The 20,355-nt window shown below is 49.3% G+C and overlaps 1 protein-coding gene and 1 long non-coding RNA gene across 3 annotated transcripts in view; one reads left to right on the top strand and one right to left on the bottom strand.

Moving 5' to 3' along the window:
* Nucleotides 1–20,355, bottom strand: part of Ptpre (protein tyrosine phosphatase receptor type E) — a 143,736-nt gene that overhangs the window by 18,986 nt on the left and 104,395 nt on the right. Inside the window, exons 4-10 of one of the 2 annotated variants that reach the window (XM_021221436.2) lie at nt 14,060–14,153; nt 13,743–13,816; nt 11,851–11,987; nt 6,585–6,675; nt 2,543–2,619; nt 1,850–1,886; nt 681–778 (exon numbers count right to left, since the gene is read on the bottom strand). In XM_021221436.2, coding sequence (XP_021077095.1) covers nt 681–778; nt 1,850–1,886; nt 2,543–2,619; nt 6,585–6,675; nt 11,851–11,987; nt 13,743–13,816; nt 14,060–14,153 — 608 coding nt within the window. Of the gene's footprint in view, nt 1–680; nt 779–1,849; nt 1,887–2,542; nt 2,620–6,584; nt 6,676–11,850; nt 11,988–13,742; nt 13,817–13,891; nt 13,952–14,059; nt 14,154–20,355 lie in introns of those variants that run through there. The other variant, XM_021221444.2, reaches the window with a different exon arrangement.
* LOC110338181 lies at nt 14,020–17,534 on the top strand. The gene is made up of 3 exons (XR_002381289.2): nt 14,020–14,116; nt 14,971–15,136; nt 16,731–17,534. It is a non-coding gene; the product is annotated as an uncharacterized LOC110338181 (long non-coding RNA).

Raw genomic sequence — 20,355 nt, 5'->3', positions numbered from 1 at the left:
TGGACTTTCATAGTGGAATATGCTAGAATCACAGCCTACCAGTTGGGTCTCTCCACCTGAGAAAGCTTCCCCCAGGCTTCCAATTCCCCTTTTCCCTTGGAAAAAGAGTTCCATGTGAACAAGCCTGCCAGGCTTCAAGTCTCCCAGGGCGCTGTTGCTCTCCCTTCCAGCCTGCATCTGGGCCAGTTCCTGGCAATGGGAATGGGGACACAGGCTCTGCAGAGGCTACCAGAGTCTGCCTTGTCAGGAGACCAGGCAAGGGTACCTCTCATCCTCAGCTGAGGCTGCAGATTCAGCTATTCATTCACGTCTCCCACGAGCCTCCTATTGGAGGCCATCTCTCTAGTCTAGGAAAGACCTGTTCAGTGTGATAGGCCAGCCAGACCTATCACACACAAACCACACTGGGCACCTTTCACTCTAAAATCTGTCCCTCTCCAGTGGGGTTAGAGCCACGGGTGGCCATGATGATCCTCAGACAAAGAAGGGGACCTCTGATTCCTTAGTGTTGGATCAGGACAGTGAGGTGTAGAAACTCAACACAGGGTTCTGGAAGGCCTGAGTGCTGTTTGCCACCTCCACTGTTAGATGAGAACTGCCCAGGCAGAGGAAGTGTCAGGCGTCTCTGGTGAGTGTGGGGGCCAGAAGGAAAGACTGCAGGATCAGTGCAGGACGCTTACCTCCTTCCTCTCCTTCAGGTTGGTCAACATGACGATGGTGGCTGACCTTTGCTCCCAGACCATCCTCCAGAAGTCATTCACGGTCTCCTGCTTAGGGCCTGTGTGCAGAGGGGAGGGTTAGGATGAAGGAGCCAGCTAAACTTTGTCCGGGAATTCAGCCTTGGAAGGATCACACCTTCCCCAGGCGCATGACTGGCCCCGCAGCCTGGAAGCTTCCTGTGCAGCCAGGCAGCGTTTGGATGGCCGTGCTGATTCACGGGCAAAAGAAAAGGGGACCACAGGATGACGGTTGAGGGGCATGTTCGCTCTGCACTCATAGTGACTGGGGGCCACCGTATGCTTGACTCTCTCCGAGTCACGTGCCCCTCCACAACTGCTAAACTGGAATGTGAGTGTGAGCACATGCGTGCTTATGGGGAAAGAGAGGAAGAGGGAGAAAGGAGGAGGGGAGGGAAGGACACAGAGGAAGAGGGAGGGGAGGGATCAGGACGTAGAACCTCCCTTGCCCTTTGTTCACTTCCTGTCTGAATATGACAAAGTGCCTAGGGTTCTAACAGCTATTTTGCGATCCTAAGGCTAAAACTTCTCGGCTGAAGAGAAGAGGACAGGAGACAAAGAAGTCCTTCCTTGACAAGAGAAATACAGGCCTTAGTGATGTTTCCACCAATGTCTGACAGGCTTTTCTCTCATTTACTGGGGGCATAGTCCCCTATGTGTAACAAGTGTTTCTAGTTCTAGGAAATCTGGCCTAGGAGAAGGGGAAAGGGAAGTCACATTTCAGCTTCACTGATCCCTGGGGAATTGCGCCACCTTCCCAAAAGGACAGCCTCTGGCAGACTAGAAGGGTTGGGACTGGGTGTAAGGATCTTGTAGCTGAGCCACAGTGACTATGACCTTGATCTAACAGCCCCTCCTTTCTGCCCTCCACCCAAAGCAGGAGCCTTTCGGAGCTCAGGCTGCTGAGAGAAGTCAGTTATCTATTGAATGAGAGTCTCAGGGTAAGCAGAGGTCTCTTGTGTGTGCTGTGGACCACAGAGGGGCACACAGGGTGGGTGTCTAACACAGTGACACAATGGTGCACATACATGAGAAGCTGTGTATTGTTGGCAATTAGATATTCAAATCACTATAAAAATACCATGCAGACATGAGCGAAATCAAACGCTTACCTTGAGCTGCTATGAATTTGTTCTTTTCTTTGTAGCCCTAGAAAAGTGAAGTCAAACCCGTAATTATCCAGTCAAACCCAATTATCTCTGACTAGGGGACTACTTTGTTCATAGAAGAGCAGGAAAGATCCACCCAAGAGAATGTAGAAAACAGAAAAAGGACACGAAAACAAAAATAACAACAACAGCAAAAAACCACCCCAGCAATCTCAAAGGTAACAGAGTTCCTTTCCTGCAGCCTTCACGACCGTGTTTTTGTTTTCCCACACACAAGCAGACAACATACTGATTGATGTTTTTAAATGGGCTCATGTGTACAAACCCCTTTATTTCTTTGTATTTTAATAAATTTAAAACTTTAAATGATATCTCAAAGATAACTAAATTCCATGGCCCACTGTGGTTTATTTAGTCAAATGCATCGGTGGGTTTAATTTGTCAGCACTGTAAGGATCTAAACCAAACACCTCCAGTGTCCGTCCACTGCGGTCATTGGCCTCACTGGATTTGTTATCTTTGTGACTTCTGGTGCAAATGCAAGCTGGGAAGGCACAATGGCCTCATGCTTTCAGTGTGACCACAAGTGCTCAGGATCAGAGTGGTGGGCACCTACACATCGTGGTTAGACTCAGCCCCCGAGTGCCCAGTGTTGACTTCATGCTAAGGCAGGGGAAAGGAAACCAGTACACTTACATCTATGTAGGAAGCATTAATGTAGTCAGAGCAGGGGATTCCATCCACTTGGCTCAAAATCACTCTGCAATGATCATCTGGAAAAAGCAGGGGGAAAACACCTTTGATGTTAGAACAATGAGCTACAGAAGCCCAGGATGTCTTTTACCTAAGAGTCAGTCACTGGAAGGATGTAACCAGGCCTCCCCTTGAGGTCAGCGTGGGGTGCCCCTGCATTGTTGGGCCCTGCATGGTTCACTTGTGCCTCAGCTAGGGGAGGAAAAGATGAGGCCCCATGATCACACAGACAGCAGCAAGTGTAGTGATCATATTCTCACAGTGGGTCCAAACATGAACAACTGCAGGTACACATAAGGGACTTCAGGATACAGAACTAGGTCTTTTCACGCCAGCTTCCAGAAGACATGTGGGTAAAGGGTTTGGAACTCTGAACTCCAATATCTATCCTTCACCATCTGCCCCAGTGCTGGAGGGTAGCTGGGTTTGCCCATGTTAGACCATTGACTATGGGAGTCTAGCTGGCTCCCTGGGGCATTTTTCAGAGTTGGAAGGAAGCCACACACACACACACACACACACACACACACACACACACGCGCGCGTGTGTGTGTGTCTGTATATGCATATTTGTGGTGCTATGTGTTATGTGTTACACACATGTGATCTGTGTTAAGGATGTGTTGATATATATATGCTGGGGTGTGTGTGTGCTGTATGTGTATGATTTGTGTATTTTTGTGGTATTGTGTGTTTTACATGCATGATATATACATATACTTAAGTGTGCTAAAAATTGTTGTATGGTTATATGTGCTGTGTATATTTTTGTAGCATTGTGTGTTATACATGTGTGGTATGTATATATGCTTGAGTGTGCTGAGTATGTGCTACATGGTAGGACAAGCCGATTGTGAGTTTATTATGTGTGGTGTATGGTACAATGTGTATACGTGGTATGTGGTGTGATATGTGTTATAGTGGACAGTTCATGGTGTATGTGGGATGGTAATATGTGGTGTGGGGTGTTGCGATATACTGCCTATCTGGGAGCTGAAGTCAGGGCTAAACTGTAATTGTGACCCTGCTCCCCCACGGGCCTGTGTTCCACAGAAGCTGCTGCTGTATCACAGCATCAATGGATTGTGTAAAAGGTGGCTGATGCGGAAAGGTCTGTAGTCCCAGCACCGAGGAGGCTGAGGCAGGAGGATTGAGAGTTCCAGGCTAGCTTGGGCCTTGACCATTTTTACATAGAAGGCTGTTGGCTGAGCTGTCATTTGTTATCTCAGACTCCCTGAATTTCGTTGCTGAGCTGCATCTGTCCAACTCTGGGCAGAGGAGGGAATGGCACATCTCTGGGGACACTTACTAGCCCGCACATGCTGGCCAGGATGACAAACCCCAAATCTACTGCCACATATCAACACATTCCCATTCAGGGTCTCAAGGATAGAAACAATTGTGCCACACCACATGTCACACTGGCTGAAGAGATTTTAGAATGACTTACACCAGGGAACAGTTACGGAAACACAGGGCAAAATGGCATCTGCATGGCCTTGGACCTTTACATCTTCTAAGAGATTCCTGGGTCTACAGTCTGAAAAGTCACACTTTGCTGTCAAAACACTACTTTCTAAAATTACTAGCGGTGGCATCCTTCCAGCGGAGGGCCATCGGGTTGCTGGCCACAGAGAGTCCCCACAGGCATGCAAGCCCTCAGCCTTTTGGACACAGAGTGCCCAAGTCTTTGGGAATCCCAGGCTAAGGTCAACATTACAGTTTAGCCCAAGGACATCTTTGAACCTATTGCAAGTCTTCCCTGGCTTGGGGTGAACTAGGAAGGGCAGGGGCACCTGGAGCTGGGGGCATTGGGTCCTCCCATCCCACCTTGTTGATCCTAACCTGCCTCCATGACATTCAGTCCACTGTATTGCCCCAGCAGGACCAAAGCTCCAACATAGCCAGGCATATCTCTCCTTAACTGGATGTCACTATTGGTCCTTGACGGGCGTGCTGTTTCCATACTGTAGGAAACTCAAACAAACAACAAACAGCCCACTACCCCCGTGAAACACACCATGTACCCACAGTTCCGGAGAGCTGTCAACACCCTAAGTCAGGTGTTACTCCTGGGTATCGAGGGATGAGGCCTCACTCTGGGGCAGGGGCAGGGGAACTTATGGCAGGGACGCATTGAGCAGAACTGTTTGGAGTGCTGCCACACTTGCATATGGGGAGAAGGCAGACTGGCTTTCTTCTGTAATCCAGCCCAGCCTCGTGTACAGCAGGAAGGTTTTGGAAAGCACCCAGCCTGTGCTAGAGTGATTCCTTGATGAGCTGAGCACCCTACCAGTGCCTGTTGCAGGAACTTAACCATGAGTTCTGTTCCAGAGTTCTTACCAGGAACTAGCATTCCGCTTTCTGACTCTCTGGCTCCTTTTCTGTCTGTCTCTGTCTTTTTCTCCTTTCTTTGATCCCCCATTCTCACTCTTGTCTTTTCCCCTCCCCCATTCTGATGCAGGGTCTTGCTTGCCATGTAGCCCAGGCTGGCCCCTATCTGGAGAGCTGTCTGCCTCAGCCTGAAGGCTGCTAGGATTACAAGCATGAGTTGCTACCTCTGGCTCAGAAATATTCTTGGTTAAGACTTTGGGTATTGGCTTTAGGGGATAGTAGATTTACTAATAAAGAGAAAAAGTTAGGCAAGATGCCCTGAATGCCATTGGCCCTAAGGTGGCCCTAAACACATGAGGGCCAAACCAAGGTGTAAATTAAACTCATTTAGGAAGTTGAAGTACTAAATTAGAAGTTAAAACGGTTCGAGAATCACAATTATCAGTTGATAAAAATTTCTCTGAAGAGCACAGACATCTTCTTGCTCTTTGAGCTATTGAGCCACGGCAGTAACTTCCTTGGATCTCCACAACCCACCCAGCAGTAAAGCTACTGTGTCCAGAGTCTAAACTTGGGACAAACCACCCTTACAACTTGGCCCTCCTGCCTTGGCCCTGGCAAACAAAAACCCATTTCTTAATTACTCCAGGTTTGGTTGGATCCCAGAATCATGGTGGCCTTTACAAAAAAGTCACTTGTAAACCTTATACATGAACAGCAGGGACAAGCTGCTCCAGAAAGTGCTGGAAATCTAGGATTGTATATTGGGCAGGTCACAGCTCCATGTACACACTGAAGTTGACTGAAGCCTGCTTCCTGACCCCACCAGGCATTCCTTAAGAGCAAAGGTCTCTGGAACCAGTAGGAGGCCTCTGTTCAGGATTCAAGCCTGAGCTTAGTGGAGCTGTCTGTGGTTGCTCTTCTGTGGGCTTGAAGGGTGACGCTGTGGTTGGGAGGATGGGAGGGCTGTGGGCTAGGCGGGGTGTCGCAACTCTCCTGTGCCAGCTTTTGAAAAGTTGGCTGAGAACATGCAAGGTTTGCCCTGGCGGGGTGAGACAGACACCTCAGGCCTAGACTCAGCCAGCAACAGCAGGTCACAAGATGCCCAGACCACAGCAGCCTTAACCCTAACTCTGACACTTCCTTGGCAACCACACTCCCCAGCCCATGTTTGCTGTTTCCTGCTGAAGTTAGAATTGGGTTTGTTTAGCACCTCAAGGGTGCCAAACCCTTGTGGGCCTTTCCTTCTACCATCTTGGTCTTTGGTATAAATCTCACTGAGGACTTGTTCTGGGTTTAATCAAACACTAACTATAAAAGAAGGTACTGCTTAAGGCCACCAACAGGCCTAGACTGGTACTCAGGACTGAAGCTGGCAAGAGAGGCCTTGCCTGCTTGTGCCCAAGGCTGAGAAGCGTTCCTGCCCAGCTTGCTTCCTGTCTGCTTAGCAACCAGAGTGGCCAGCAGCAGCAAAGATGCCAGCGCCCTGTGCCAGGAAATGGGCACTCAGGCAGGGTGGCTCTGGATTCCCTGGGACAGTCACAACATAATCACCAGCAAGCTCTAAAACAGTGCCAAGTGTAACCAGCATATCACAGATCATGCAAAGACAGTCAACAACAATAACAACAACAACAACAACAAGTCTTACTGGGCAGAATGTTGGGATATCTGTTTTTCTCTCTGTTTTCTTCTTTATTTGCTAGTTCAAAGGTTCCTTGTATGTGTCCAGATGGCAATGACTGGAAAGAAACAGAGAGTTGGTTGAACACTAATGAATCCAAACCCATTAGCGACACTAACAAGCCCAGGAATTAATACTACCATCTTTCTATTGTCCATGTCTCCCATCAGGTCCCACTCTAGACACGTGGGAGACAATGAATGACACACAGAGACAGGCTTTCTTCAGGGTCTTCTCTCTAGATCCTAAACTTTGTGAGGTCAGGAACTCACTCACAATATAGCCTACCATGCCCCAGTTCACCCAGGTCTTGGCCCAGGCAGAGACTCCTTGAGTACAGGTGAACTGATCCCAAAGGAGTTCTGATGCATGAGACAGAGGAGCAAAGACTCGCGAGAAGAAAGTGCTGAGACCTCTCAACTGAGCTTCAGGAGAGAAGCAGGATCCTGGAGAGTGACTGCAGATGCAGTCCTCACCATACCCAGGACTCCACTGTCTCTGTAAGGTCAGATGAGCAGGGTCAAGGCCAGAAGCTCCTGAGAAATGCTGATTCTCCTAGCCCCCAAAGACCCCTAGAAATTTGGAACTCTTTGCGGCTTAAGATGTACCCCGTTAATGACCACTGGCCTCAGCCTAGGAGTATCAGTGTGAAATGGAAGTATCACTTTGCCACGATGCTAAAACTGAGAATCGTCACATCTGGGAGTAAAGTGGACATGTGGCTTTCTACTTCCTTCTACCACAAAAGCCACCTGACTCTGATGCTTGCTTCCCTCCAGCTGTCTGCTGTTTGCTTGCTTCTGGGCTCCTCCTCTTTGTGCTCAAATGAGCCAGGATAAAGAGCACCTTGAACTTCAAATCATGCCCTTCAACATTAAGCCTTCCTCTGGTTGGACCTAGCTCCACTGAGCACCAAGGAAGATGTGTTTGTGATATGTCAAGCACAGAGAAAATACATGGCTTCCCTTACAACTGGCCTATGATGAGATGACATGGGACCAGACCAAATGAACAATGTTAAAAGCATGATCAACATCACTTGACTGAAAAGATAGACCTTAGTAATATAGCCTGAAAGGACTCCCTTGCTCAAGCACAGGGAAACATGAGGGTCTTCTTGCTCTCTGTGTGCCACTTTAGGGTCCTGGGAGTTGGGATCTGGCTTCATAGAGCCGCCTCAGATAACATCCATTGATGTCCTGAGATTGTTCTCATTTATATCCGGGCACTGACCTCCCTCTAGCAGACACGAGCTTCTTCAGTGGCCGACTCAGTTCCCACAAGGGCTTCCATCAAGGTGCTGTAGAGTACCTCTCTCCTCTGCTCTGGGTCCACCACATCTCATAGCCACAGGCAGAGGCTCTGCCTGGGTCAGTGTGGAGGGGCCAGAGGTCATCCTAGCAATGCCAATGAGGACTTCTCAACTTTGTCCCTAGCTAAGAACACCCAGGCTCCTTGAGCTCAGACGCACCACCAGTGCTGGCTTGGCATTACCCCTTGCCCCTAAGTGGACACTGAATTTGTGCTGACATCCCAGGACCTTCTCAGAAAGCTTAAACCCGGAATGCCAAAAACCAGGCATGTTAATGTCACATTGGCACATGAATCCGTGCATCTGGCAAACCTCAAGAACGAGCAGATTCAAGGGACTCAGTGATAACACCGCCAGCAGCAATGATTAATTGTAATACATGAACCACTTCCCTGCAGAGGGCCCATGACAGAGGAACATGCTCCGTGGGAGAGACGGAGTGTATGGAAACACTCCAGCGTGCACGCGATTGTTCTGCATGCTTGGAACTGTTCTGAAAATAAGGCTTATTAAAAACAACAAGCTGGATTAAACAAAGGAAGGTAAGGTAGCGGCAACGTGATGGCCAGCAGAGCCCGAGTATAAAGAAGAATCAGGCTCTGGCCACCCTTCCACGGCTGTGTGTCTCTCAGATATGGACCATAGGGATGCAGTGGTTCACTCTGCCTCCCCAGGCTCCTGGAGGACAGGACAAGGGGAGGTGGGCAGAGTTCTCTGTGCTCCATACACAATCCCAGAGCCAAGCAAGCTGAGAAGTTCCCTGCACAGATTGGGCCCAGCACGTTTTCCTGCTGTCAGGCTACTGAGGACCTCAGGTTTCTCAGCTGCTTGGTAGCCCCAGGGAAGTAAGAGTGTCTGGGGATGGTCAGCCAGCAGTGACTCTTTGTGTACACTCTAGGAGGTCTGGTTTGTTCCATCGAGTCCTGAGGAAATATGTACGTATTTCTATTGTATTTATCATAGGGAGGCTTGGCACAGCTTGCTGGATCAGAGCTGCGGAAAACGCTTACCAGAGGCCTCCTTTTCTGGGACTGAAGTCAGGAACTGGAAACAGGATAGAGATCTACCTTTCCAGGAGGAGCTAGCACATAGCATCTTATCTGTAAGTTACCTGTTACTTATTGGTTTAAGTGTTATCAAAGCCCCACAGGGCAGGGAAAATCCCTACTTCACAGATGAAGAAACTGAGGCAGAGGTTAAGGGAATGGCCCAAGTCTTCCGGGCCAGGATAGTACACAGACAAACGGGTTCCAACATTCATCCCATTCTCCCGATGATCTGAATGCCAAAGTCCTTCTTATCCTCAAGTTCATGGCCACCTAAACCTGGACTTAGCAATACAGGAATGTCCAAATACGCGTTGAGACTTATCCAGATCTCATGACCTTTAGGAGAGGGTGTCAGACCAGAGAGAGGAAGGGGTAGGAAACTTAAATGTGTTCTCTGAAAACTGGCCTGGCTGATATGGACAGGAGAGGGATGTCGTAGGAGTGTGGCCATGGAGAGAGGAGCCAGGCTGTCTGCGCTCTTACCCCACACTGTACCTCTACAGGTAGTAGGACTCTGCACAACTGAGGGCCACAAAGAGGCAGGGTGGGAGGAACCCAAGAGGGAATCATTTGTTTCCAGTATAAAATTGACAGGGGATCCATCTTTTCTATCGTATGTTTTCTTCTTAAATTTTTAGGTAACATTTGTTTGCTCTTGTGCACACACACACACACACACACACACACACATATGTCATGCCATGAACACGGTGGTCAGAGGCCAATTTTCAAGAAACAGCTCTGTCCTTCCGTGATGCGGGTTTCAGGGATTGAAGTCAGGTTGTCAGCCTTGGCAGCCAGTGCCTTTACCGGCTGAGCCATCTCATCAGCGGCCTCATCCTTTCTAAAAAGCTAACTTAGTGTTTAAAATTCATAATGGTGAAAAACATCAAACTGTTCAATAATGGTAGACTCCGTATCTGCTCGACACCACCCACAGTGGAGCCCCGGGCAGCAGGGAGGGAGATACACAGCCGTTGTTCTCTCTGAGATTGACCAATCTGTTCCCCTCACCATCGCTTGCCTTTGCTTTGATATTTTTTTTAAATATTTTTTATTTGATATCTTCTTTATTTACATTTCAAATGCTATCCCGAAAGTTTCCCATACCCTCCCCCCATCCCTGCTCCCCTACCCACCCACTCCCACTTCTTGGCCCTGGCCTTCCCCTGCTTTGATATTTTAGATAAGCTATGGGACCAGGATCTTGCCTGCTGCACTTTCCCGGTGCTCTTGAATTCTGCACCTGAGCCAAGTCCCCCTCACCTGCCTCAGCCTGCTCCTGGCCCCACTCCAGGACCCTCCAATAACAGTCTGGTCCCTGGCACCCCACATATGACAGCAGAACTGGAAGGGGAAGTGGGAGATGCAGAGGAGGGACAAGCTCCTACCAGCAATGTGAGCAGCAGCTATTTTAAAAATGGAGAATTAACTTCTGGTGTTAAGTTGTAAGTTAACAACAATGCTTGGTGCTGTCTTTCAGTATGACCTAATTTAGAGAGAGAGGAAAAAGAAAAAGAGGAAAACACATTTGGCAGCAATAAAAAGGGAAGCAAGCTAAAGAGGAAGATGTAAGGCTGACAAGTGGGTAAACTGTGGTAGAGCCTACCACAGCCCTCCCAGGCCCTTGCAGGCATCTCTGCGTGGTTGGCCCCCTCTCTACAAACAACCACACGGCATTTTTTTAAAAAGTCCATCACCTGGGAGGCTCATATCCATGCTGTCATAGAACCTCCATCCCCAGACACCGTTGTTGGAAGTGACCTGGAGTACAATAGCTGTTATGACAGAGCCAGGCCAAGGCAGCCATCCAGGGATGCCCACTCTTACTCTGGCCCCACGTTCATCTCCCAGCCCTGTACCCAGGGTGAAGACTTGAACAAACTCCCTCAGAACACCGACAGTGCGGGGCTCTGTGTTCAAAATAGCACTTCATGCCTACCCATGTGACAGTCATTAAACAATCAACAACTTGGGGGCTGGAAAGATGACTGAGAGATTAAGAGCTCTTCCTCTCTTGGCGAGGACTTGGGTTCAGTTCTCAGAGCTTACTTGGTGGCTTACAACCACCTGTAACTGCAGGGGATCCTGTAGGGGATCTGATGGCCTCCTCTGGCCCCGCACACATGTGGTGCACACGCGTATACAAAGCACACTCACACATACGTATAAAATAAAAAAGGAAATGAAAACTCTAAGGGTTAGGTGGCCAATGTGTACTGTGTCTTGAGTTGAGAGTTCTGAGAATGACAATGGAGACTGCCAGTGGGCAGAGGCATGGAGTGAGCCACTGCTCCTCAGAGGGTGTGGGAGTGATTCACCCCCTACAGCAGAGACTCACACACACTGAACATGAGCTAGTGTCCTCTGCAGACAGTCTCCATAACCATTGAACTGTGCCATGATGGTCGCCCAGAGGGACCAGTGCTGGTCTGATTAGAAGCTGGACCTCTTGGGGACCATGACAAGATGTGCCATGATGGTTGCCCAGAGGGACCAGTGCTGGTCTGATTAGAAGATGAACCTCTTGGGGACCATGACAAGACGCTTTGTGGGAGGTTCTCTGTGTCCTTCAGCATAAAACTGCCATCTGCGCCACGCACCACATGGTAGAGTTATGTGTTTATCACAGCTGCTGTCATACCATGGTACCCAATAATGGGGCTGGCAGCAACCACCGGGAGCATCAGGCTCAACCATCTCACTTCATAAAGAACAAAGAGCACCAGTGAGGGGCACCGCACTAGTGACTGGGCTCCCCAGACCCCACTTCTGAGCAGCACCGCAAGTGACACAAAGTTCCGAGTCCCTGGAACTACTGGCTCTGACCGTCCTGCTATTCCTCGAGATGGCCGAGACCTGGGACACTCACATTGAACTCCTCTCGGAAGCGCTTGCAGTCATCCGCAGATCTCACCCGGATCTCCTCCTCCAGGTGCTCCACGGGGATGGGGAAGTACTTCTTGGGACCTGATGGAGATCTGCTCAGCAGCATCACCCTCTGCTGCTCTGTAGGGCCAGGAGCAACAGAGAAGCCACTTAGTTCCATTGCCCATGGCTGACTCATCCCTTAGATGGTCTGACAGCATTCCTGATGGATCTGTACAATGGGAGGGGACCAATCCTCTCAAATCGCTCACCCTGAGGCTAACCCAGCTCTGAGCAACTGAATCAAACATCTCCTTCCCAACACACCCTATTTTCAGCAAGTGGTGGCAGCATTCCTGTCCATCAGACACTGTATTCTTGATCTTGCTTGCAAGCTCACCCACCACTCAGCCTTCCCTCTAGCCCATGCTCCCTCCACACAAGAGCCATGGCAGCTTCATGCTGCAACTGGATCCAGAGAAGAGTAATCACGGGGCTCTGGGTATATACTCAGAGCAGATGGGGGTCTGCCAGGATCTCTGTCTGCAGCCTCCCAATCTTGGCAATGCACAGTCCCGATTCCTTAAATCTCATGCATTACAAGGCAGAGACAAACCATCTTTGAAGCAGGGGAGGAGGGAACACTACCAAGGGCTGCCGGGGGGACTGGCGTTTCTCTTCACAGAGAGGGAGCTGGTTCCGTAAGGTCAGTAGAGTAAATCAGCTGTCACCTTTGCAAAAGGCCCTGTCCCATCTGCAGAGCTCACTGAGACTTCTCCGAGACACCCTTCGGCTGCAGCCAGATGAGCTGGTAGAAGCCTGTGGGCTCCTTGCCCCTCCCAGCCACACTCTTCCCTCCGCACTGGCTTTTGGGCTGTGCAGGGAGGTGAGAAGGGCAGGATGCAGAACTGAGATGCACCGGAGCTGTATGATGGTCTATGTGGGAGCGCAGATTCCCCCAAGCCCTGCTCAGCTGAGCCTTCTCTTCCTCATATTCTTCCCATCTGTGGGGTTGCGTTAGTTCCTTTATTACCTTGGGGGAGTTCTAAAGTGTCGCTTGAGTTCTGACGGCGTGCACGTTACCTCAAAGCTCTGCAGGAAGTTCTAACAGAAAGCTGGAATCACTGTTGTGAGCCAGCGTTTTGTGTTTTTAGTCGTTGCTAAAAAAACCAGGGGCTTGGCATACACTGGGTAGGTGCTATGCCACTAAGCTGTATCCCCAGGTCCCTTGGCCATTTGTAGATGGATCTTGTTATATCGCTCAGTCTGGCCTTGAACCTGTGTTGCTTCTGCCTCAACAAGTGCCTTTGAATACTGAGATTAGAAGCCCATGCCACCCCCACTCAGCTAGAACCTGCACGTTTAAAACCTTTGCTTTGTCTTACCATTGGAACACAGAGAAAGAAAAACAAACTTTCATAAGCAGCATTTACAAGTTAGAACACAGCTGGAATCTAAGTTAGGCATGTCCCCTCAACTGACGCTCCTTGTCAAGAGTGAACAGCTTTGGCAGAGCAGTGCCCTTTCCAGCTTGATCCTGAGGTATTACCGTCACATCTGAACACTCCTCACCGTGAGTTAGAGCCTTATCACGGGATGATTTCAAAGGCTTCAGTGAGAAATGTTACTTGGCAAAGCCCTGCTAAACTGACAGGATATGAGTGGTCTCTTAAAAAAAAAAAAAAAAAACAAAACAAACAAAAAAAAAAACCTCACAAACTGAAATGTCTCAGACATCCGCTCTCTTGCAGGAAAACGACCTCTCACGCTAAGTTCTGAAACAGACACTGTGTTACTAGGAAGTGGCAGCGAGAGCCCAGGAGGAGCTGGAGAGAGAGGCAAGCTTGAGGGACAGCCCAATGCCTGCCCCCTGTACCAAGTCCCAGTGTACAATACCTTGCTCTTCTAAGATCCCGTTAGGCATCTTCTTGTCGTTGCTGCTGACCACCGCCTTCCTCTGCTTCCGGAACCTTAGAAGCACACACAAGATGTGTTAAGTCTCAGCACCTCGGGAACCCCCAAGCCCTGAGTGTGGTGATACCCACCAGGTGAGCCGGGAAAAGTTCTTTCTGCTGCTCATGGCTGAGCTGTGTGGCAGCTCAGGCCTGGCCAGCCACTGTCTGAGCTGTTTGGGCCCACACCCCCAGCCTCCAGCACACTCATTTCCTCATAGGAGCTGGTGAGAGAACGTCAGTGCCTGGGGACACTCCTACCTGAAGAAGTAGGCTGCAAGCAGGAACAGGAGGAGGAGCAGAGGCAGCAGCAGCCAGGTGAGCAGCGGCTGGGACGCACCAGGGTCTGGAGGGCCTGTGGGTGGGCGGGGTGGCAGAGGGCAGAGACCCCATCAGGGTACTCCCCATGCTACCTACAGCTTACAGATTATCTCCCATCAGTTCTTTCCAGGGACCCCATCAGGCCCCTGGGTACTCCCCATGCTACCTACAGCTTACAGATTATCTCCCATCAGTTCTTCCCAGGGGACAGAGGAGTGTAATGGTGGGACTTGTTCAAGGACCCTGATGAAGGTTGACCTCCTCGTATCACAATGTACCCTGCTTATCAGCTCTCTCTCTCTCTCTCTCTCTCTCTCTCTCTCTCTCTCTCGTTCTCTCTTTGGATTTTGGAGGTAGGGTTTCTCTTCTCTGTACAGCCGTGGCTGTCCTGGAACTCACTCTGTAGACCCGGGTGCCTTGAACTCAGAAACCCCTCCAGCTTCTGCCTCCCAAGTACTGGGATTAAAGGCGTGCACCACCACTGCCCAGCCCAGCTATTCTACTAAGCATCTCTGACCCAGCCTCTCTCTTCACTGAGGAGGTGGAGGAAGGTGGCTCCCCCTCAGGGTACAGTTGTTGTGTCCCAACCCAGATGAATCAGAAGCACCAGGATTAAGGAAACAGCCTGGTCCCAAGGTTTGATACAGTTACTGAGGAATAGGCACACAATGGCCTGGCTTTTCAGAGCCGTGAATTCCTTGTCATAGAGACTGCTGGCTTCCTGGAACTAGCTCACCCTTCCTTCACACCTCCCAGGTCCACCTTCCTCAGACAGACACGTACTCCTGCCCTTGCACCTTGCCTTTGGTGTCCTTGTGGTCATCAGTGGACCCGTTCTCTCAACCTATTAGGGTGCTCTCTTATCACCACAAAGCTCCCACCCAAAGGGCCCCATCAAAAGCCTGCTACTCCAGTTAATGAGTGTGGCTCCTGTGAACTGGTCCAGAGGAGCTATGTTCTGCAGCTGGTGAACACATGCTGGCAGGAGTGAGCAGGTCCCCATGGGAGGCCCCGGAGGTGAGTAGCTAGATTTCCATCCTCTTGAGTTCCAGAAGTGCCAAACATTGTTCCCAAGCAGAATGTGTGTGGCAGGGTTCATGTCCTTCCTCCCATGTGCCACCCTGGTCCATAGAAACTCAGGACTCCAGGAAGGAGTTTGAAATGTCATGGTTTTCCCCGTCCGGTGCATGTAATCTACAGGCGATGACCCACAGTCTGCCATCTGTGGCCCTGGCTCAGAGGAGCTGGTTTCCATTATGTACAAGGTCAGGTATATATATTAGACTTAATGGCTAGGAATATCTGTCCCTCCCTCAGGGGAATACTCCAAACCTGCTCACTGCCCAGCTGGGGCCCTTTAGGAGCAGCCTGGCCCACGACTTCCATGTCTGTGGCCACAGAAAATGGTATACCCTAGGCTAGGACCGGCATCAAAGCTTAACCTGGGCTGCAGAGAGCTGCCTGGCCCTGAAGGGCAGAGCTAAGCCAATCCCAGGGAGCCCCACTGCTCAGGGTACCCTGATGCAACTCCATCCATTTTTGGTCAAAGGTCACTAGAAAGTGTGGGCAGTCTCCTCCTTCTTTTCAGGAAATGCTCACTGTCTTTTCTCAGTGTGTCACCATGGTGAAACTACCCACTTCTGCATTGCCCAGAGGTCAGCCTCTGGTTCAGTCTCTGCTCTACAGAAGCAGCTACTAAACTGGCTTGGCTACAAGGTCCACCTCGCCATAGACAGAGGGACTCTGACCCTGCCAATCCTTCCCCGGGCTCTGTCAAAGACTCGAGGGTCCAGCCTCTGTGACCATGTTCTCAGAGTACAGGCTGCAGTGACAGAAAAATGGGGATCCCACAAGGCATGAGTTGGATGACACAAGCCCCACATAGATTGTCACAAAGGCAGAAGGATGGCTCAGAGGGACTCATTATCCCTCAATTTGGTTTCTGTTACTTCTAATGTTCTTTGTCCAGGAAGGCAGAGGTCAGGGCCAGAACCTCGCAGGCTTCCCAAGGGTAGCAGAACATCCAGAGCCATGGGGTATGCTCTGGCTACAGTGTCAGAGTCTTTGGGAGGATGGGTCTGTACTACTTCTTGCCTCAAATACTGCAAAGGAAGAAGCCCATGCTTTATGAAATGTTTTTGAAATTGTGGATGCTGGTCAGTAATTAGGTTTAACATAAATTTTGATAAACAATGTGGGCTAGGAAATAAATCCTGGTGCATACTAGGTAATGTCCCCTTGGTCCCAGTGGTGTTCCACCCAGGGAGGCATGAGGTTTCCTAGAGGATATCCTATGGTCACATTCTGTTTCCAGTTCACACTCACTTGGAGGTGGGGGTGGGGTGAGAAAAGGGCCAGAGTGGGGAGGTGCAGATGGGTCTCTCTAGATGACTCAGCCCTTTCCCTAAAGTGTTGTTGGGTTCCCCAACTGTATGTGATAAGAGAGTGCATGTGTGTTTTACATGTGTGTTTTAAGGGAGTACTTTAGGCATAGGCATACCTGCGTGTGTGTGTATATACACATTTGCTTACACAGAATCTGGTCCTGACACTAGAAAGACAAGAGTTTATGTGTGTAGTGGGACCTGACACTGTTTTACTCTGAACACAGATTTTTCCCCCAGTGACTCATCTGCTGTGTCAGAAGGACCCAGGCAGAAGAGCATGGGCCAGCCTGGGGAAGCTCTTTCTAGACCCAATGGAACTCTGCACCAATCAGCCACAGATAGTACCCCTCCAACGAGGGACAGTCTACATGTCTACAGGGTCCCCAGTGAGGAGGCACAGTTAAAGTGAAGGAGGAAGAGGAAGAGGAAAAGGAAAGACAGGAAGCACAGTGAGCAACTGTGCTCTGGGAAGAGACAACAGTCCCTGGAGGACTGCTCTGGAGCACTTTCTGGGATCTAGTCCACAAAGCTTCTCGGGCCAGAGGCGTATGATAAACATTCCAAGTAGCCCAGTCAGAGAGAACACACATAGGTGGACTGTTTTGTTTCCCTAGCACGAAGTTGTGAGTGTAACTTCCCCTGCCTTTTCTTCTGTGACGCTAAACTCATGAAGGCTTGGTAAATAAATTAGACTCACGAATCTCCCCTGGGATCCAAGATCGCATGACCGAAGGAAGTACTGTTATTTTACAAATTGTTAGGGAAGGAAAACAGATGAACTGATGACAAAGAATAACCTGCTTGATGATATATCCCAACACAAATGCTATGTATGAAGCGACTGGGTGAAACACACATCTCTCATTGTTCCCCGAGAGCTGCCACGCTAGGTGAGCCTCTTCATTCTGTGTCCTGACTGCTTGCCATCCTACACTTTGGACTGGCCCAGATGGCATGGGTTTTTGAGGCTATTTCCCACTTTTCTGTTCCCTGTACTTGTACATTAAAAAAAAAAAAAGTGATATTCCTATTTATGTGTTTTCAGGTGGGTATATGTCTTTGTGTATTTGTACCCCGTGTGTGCAGGTGCTCATGCAGGCCAGAAGAGGGTGTCTGATCTCCTAGAGCTGAAGTTTCCAGTTAGTTGTGAAGGGCCATGTGGGTGCCGGGAACCGAACTTGGGTCCTCTGGAAGAGCAACAAGTGCTCTTAACCACTGAGCCTCTCTCCAGGCTAACCTAACCCGCACACTTTGTCTCACCAGGGTTTCTGTAGGCGTCTCCTAAAAGTGGATCTTTGTGTCTCCTACAGTCATTATCAAACAAGAGGAGCAATATCTAGATGGCCTCCCAAAGCCTCTGACTTCTAGGCTCGCCTGGGGTTTACACGGGAGACACCATCTCCTGTGTGCTAGTGATTCTTCCACTTTCAGTCAGGCAAAAGCGCAATAGCATTTTAACTTGATTTTCTCTAATATCTCGAGAGTTCAGAACCTCTGCTTGATGATTAAAATGGAATTAATTAGATGCTTTGATTTTGCCTGGTTGTGTTTGACATCTCCTAATAGCTTCAGCTGCCAACTCGACACACCCCGGAATTATCTGAGGGTTGCTTTGTTCAGATGGACCTATGCTCATGTCAGCGGGGTATTTTATTATTGGACGCTGTAGGAGGCCCCACACCACTGGAGGTGGCACTGTCTCTAAGTAGGTGGCCTTGGGCTGTATAAGATAGCTAGTTGAGCACGAGGCAGTGAGCGAGCCACTAAGCAGTATTCCTCCATGATTATTGCTTCAGTTCCTGTTTTAGCTCCTGCCCTGGCTTTCCTTCATGGTGGACCATGACGAGATATGTAAGCCAAGTTAACCCTTGCCTCCCTGGTGCTTGGGTCATAGAGTTTGTCATGGCAGTAGCAAAGCAAACCAGAACATTATCCATTTTCCTAATGTGCTCTTTCACATGCTAAAATTAAGGATTCTTCCTGTATGTATTATGGATAATAACATTTCTTCACAACTTTTTTTTTTACATATTTATAATGAATTCTTTGTCTAAAAAAATGTGTCATGATGAATATTGAATTCATTTTGGCCAGAGATGAAAGGAAACCATTTCCTGTTGTTCTGGCACATTCTGGCAATGTGCTAACCCTCAAGAGATACTTCACGATTTTTCAGGGGCCAGATCTTTTAAAGAGCACTTGAGGCGCCCTCCCAAGTTGCAGGACAAAGGAGCAGCCATGTAACTTGAGGCCTCCGTAGCTCCTGAGAGTGAGATCAGAGCAGTTGCTAGTGTGCTGAGCCCCAGAGGAGACCTAACCAGAGCAAGTTTCTGTTCTGGGTGCTGAAGTCATGTCTTCTCTTCTTGAAAGCAACACTTCCTGCCCACGGTTATGTTATGAACCAATACATTTTGCTCTCAAATGAACTTGGAAATCACCCTGAGGGACCACCTGTGGGGCTGTCACAGGACTCTGACAGGTCAGATGCTCTGTTCCCAGTGGCTTCGAGATGTTTACTAGGATGTGCAGACAGCTTTCCCGGGATCCCTAAATAGCCAGCTGAGTAGTGTTTGGTGAGGAAAGTCAGGGATGTGGGTTGAGAAACTTCAGTGAATGTTCTTGAAGGTCACTGTCCTGGGGGCAAGTCTAAGTAAGATGTTCGGTGCCACAGGACATGATGACGTCCTTGCATGTGGAAAGCCACGTGCAGAGAGGCCTGCACGCGGTGTCTGGTTTTTTTTGTTTGTTGTGGCCGTGGATGTCAGGGCAGGGAGGAAGGACAGTACAGCCAGAGTGTTCTCTCAGGTGTTTGAGTTCGTGGTAGGGTTGTGCTTCTTCCCTTCCCTTGGGGACACCACTGCGCCTGTGGGAAATTAGTCTATGGTCTGGAAACCCTGTAAAGCCCTTGAGTGGGGTGAAAGTTGAACCTCTGACCCAATGGGAGAGCACCAAATTCCACCGACCTTTTCTAAGAAGCTTTTTCGGTAAGGATATTTATTGATAATTTGAGTCCTCCTTAAGCCTTGCAAGGGCCAATGCCAAACATGCTGCTCAGTTCCATGTGTAAACTTGATGGGGTCATGGCTGCAAAAACATTTCAAGACTACCATCGGAGGGGATTTTGGATGAGGTTAACACTCGAATCTCTATGTTGAAGGAAGCAGATGGTCTGCCCCAGTGTGGGTAGACCTTGCCCTGTAAGGAACGGAGCAAGTGTGTAGGAAGGGATGGATGGGCATGAGTCAAGTGCAAAGATAGGGGCCAGCCTTTGCCATGGCAGGTTCATTCTGACTTTGCCACTAGACACGCTTCAGGGAATCCCTGCCAACTCCTTAGGGAAGGTCCGTGACCTCACCCATCTGTCCTGAGCCTAGTTCTTTCTGTATGCAGCACAACCCACAAAATTCACAATGAAGGAGATGAGGGGTTGAAGCATCAGAACTCCTGGGTATCAGAGACTGGCTAGATGACTGGAGCTTGACCACTGTTGACTACAGCAAAAGTCAGATGTTGAGGAATTCGGTTATGCTCTGAAGACTGCCCAGCCTGCTTGTCTCCGTAATGCCCACTGCCTCTGTACCTCATGAGTTGGGGAAGGGAGGCACAGAGGGGCATAGAGGAGGCATAGAGTGAGTGCTTCCAGGTTACCCATCTAACAGGTGGCTGAGACAGGATTTGAACCTGTCTCTTGTTTGGTTGGGATTTTTTTTTTTTTGTCCTTTTCTACCTTCTCTTCCTCACTTTGGCTTTGCATAATATTTATTCATTTAATTGAGATGAAATTTACATGTAAAATGAACTTGTTTTTAATGTATGGTGGGTCCCTTGCCAGGGTTAGGCAGCTCTGGC

This window comes from Mus pahari, chromosome 1 (genome assembly GCF_900095145.1).
Source record: "Mus pahari chromosome 1, PAHARI_EIJ_v1.1, whole genome shotgun sequence".
NCBI classification, from domain to species: Eukaryota; Metazoa; Chordata; class Mammalia; order Rodentia; family Muridae; genus Mus; species Mus pahari.
The sequence above is the reverse complement of the archived record's forward strand: the minus strand, read 5'-3'. Positions and strand labels throughout refer to the sequence as shown.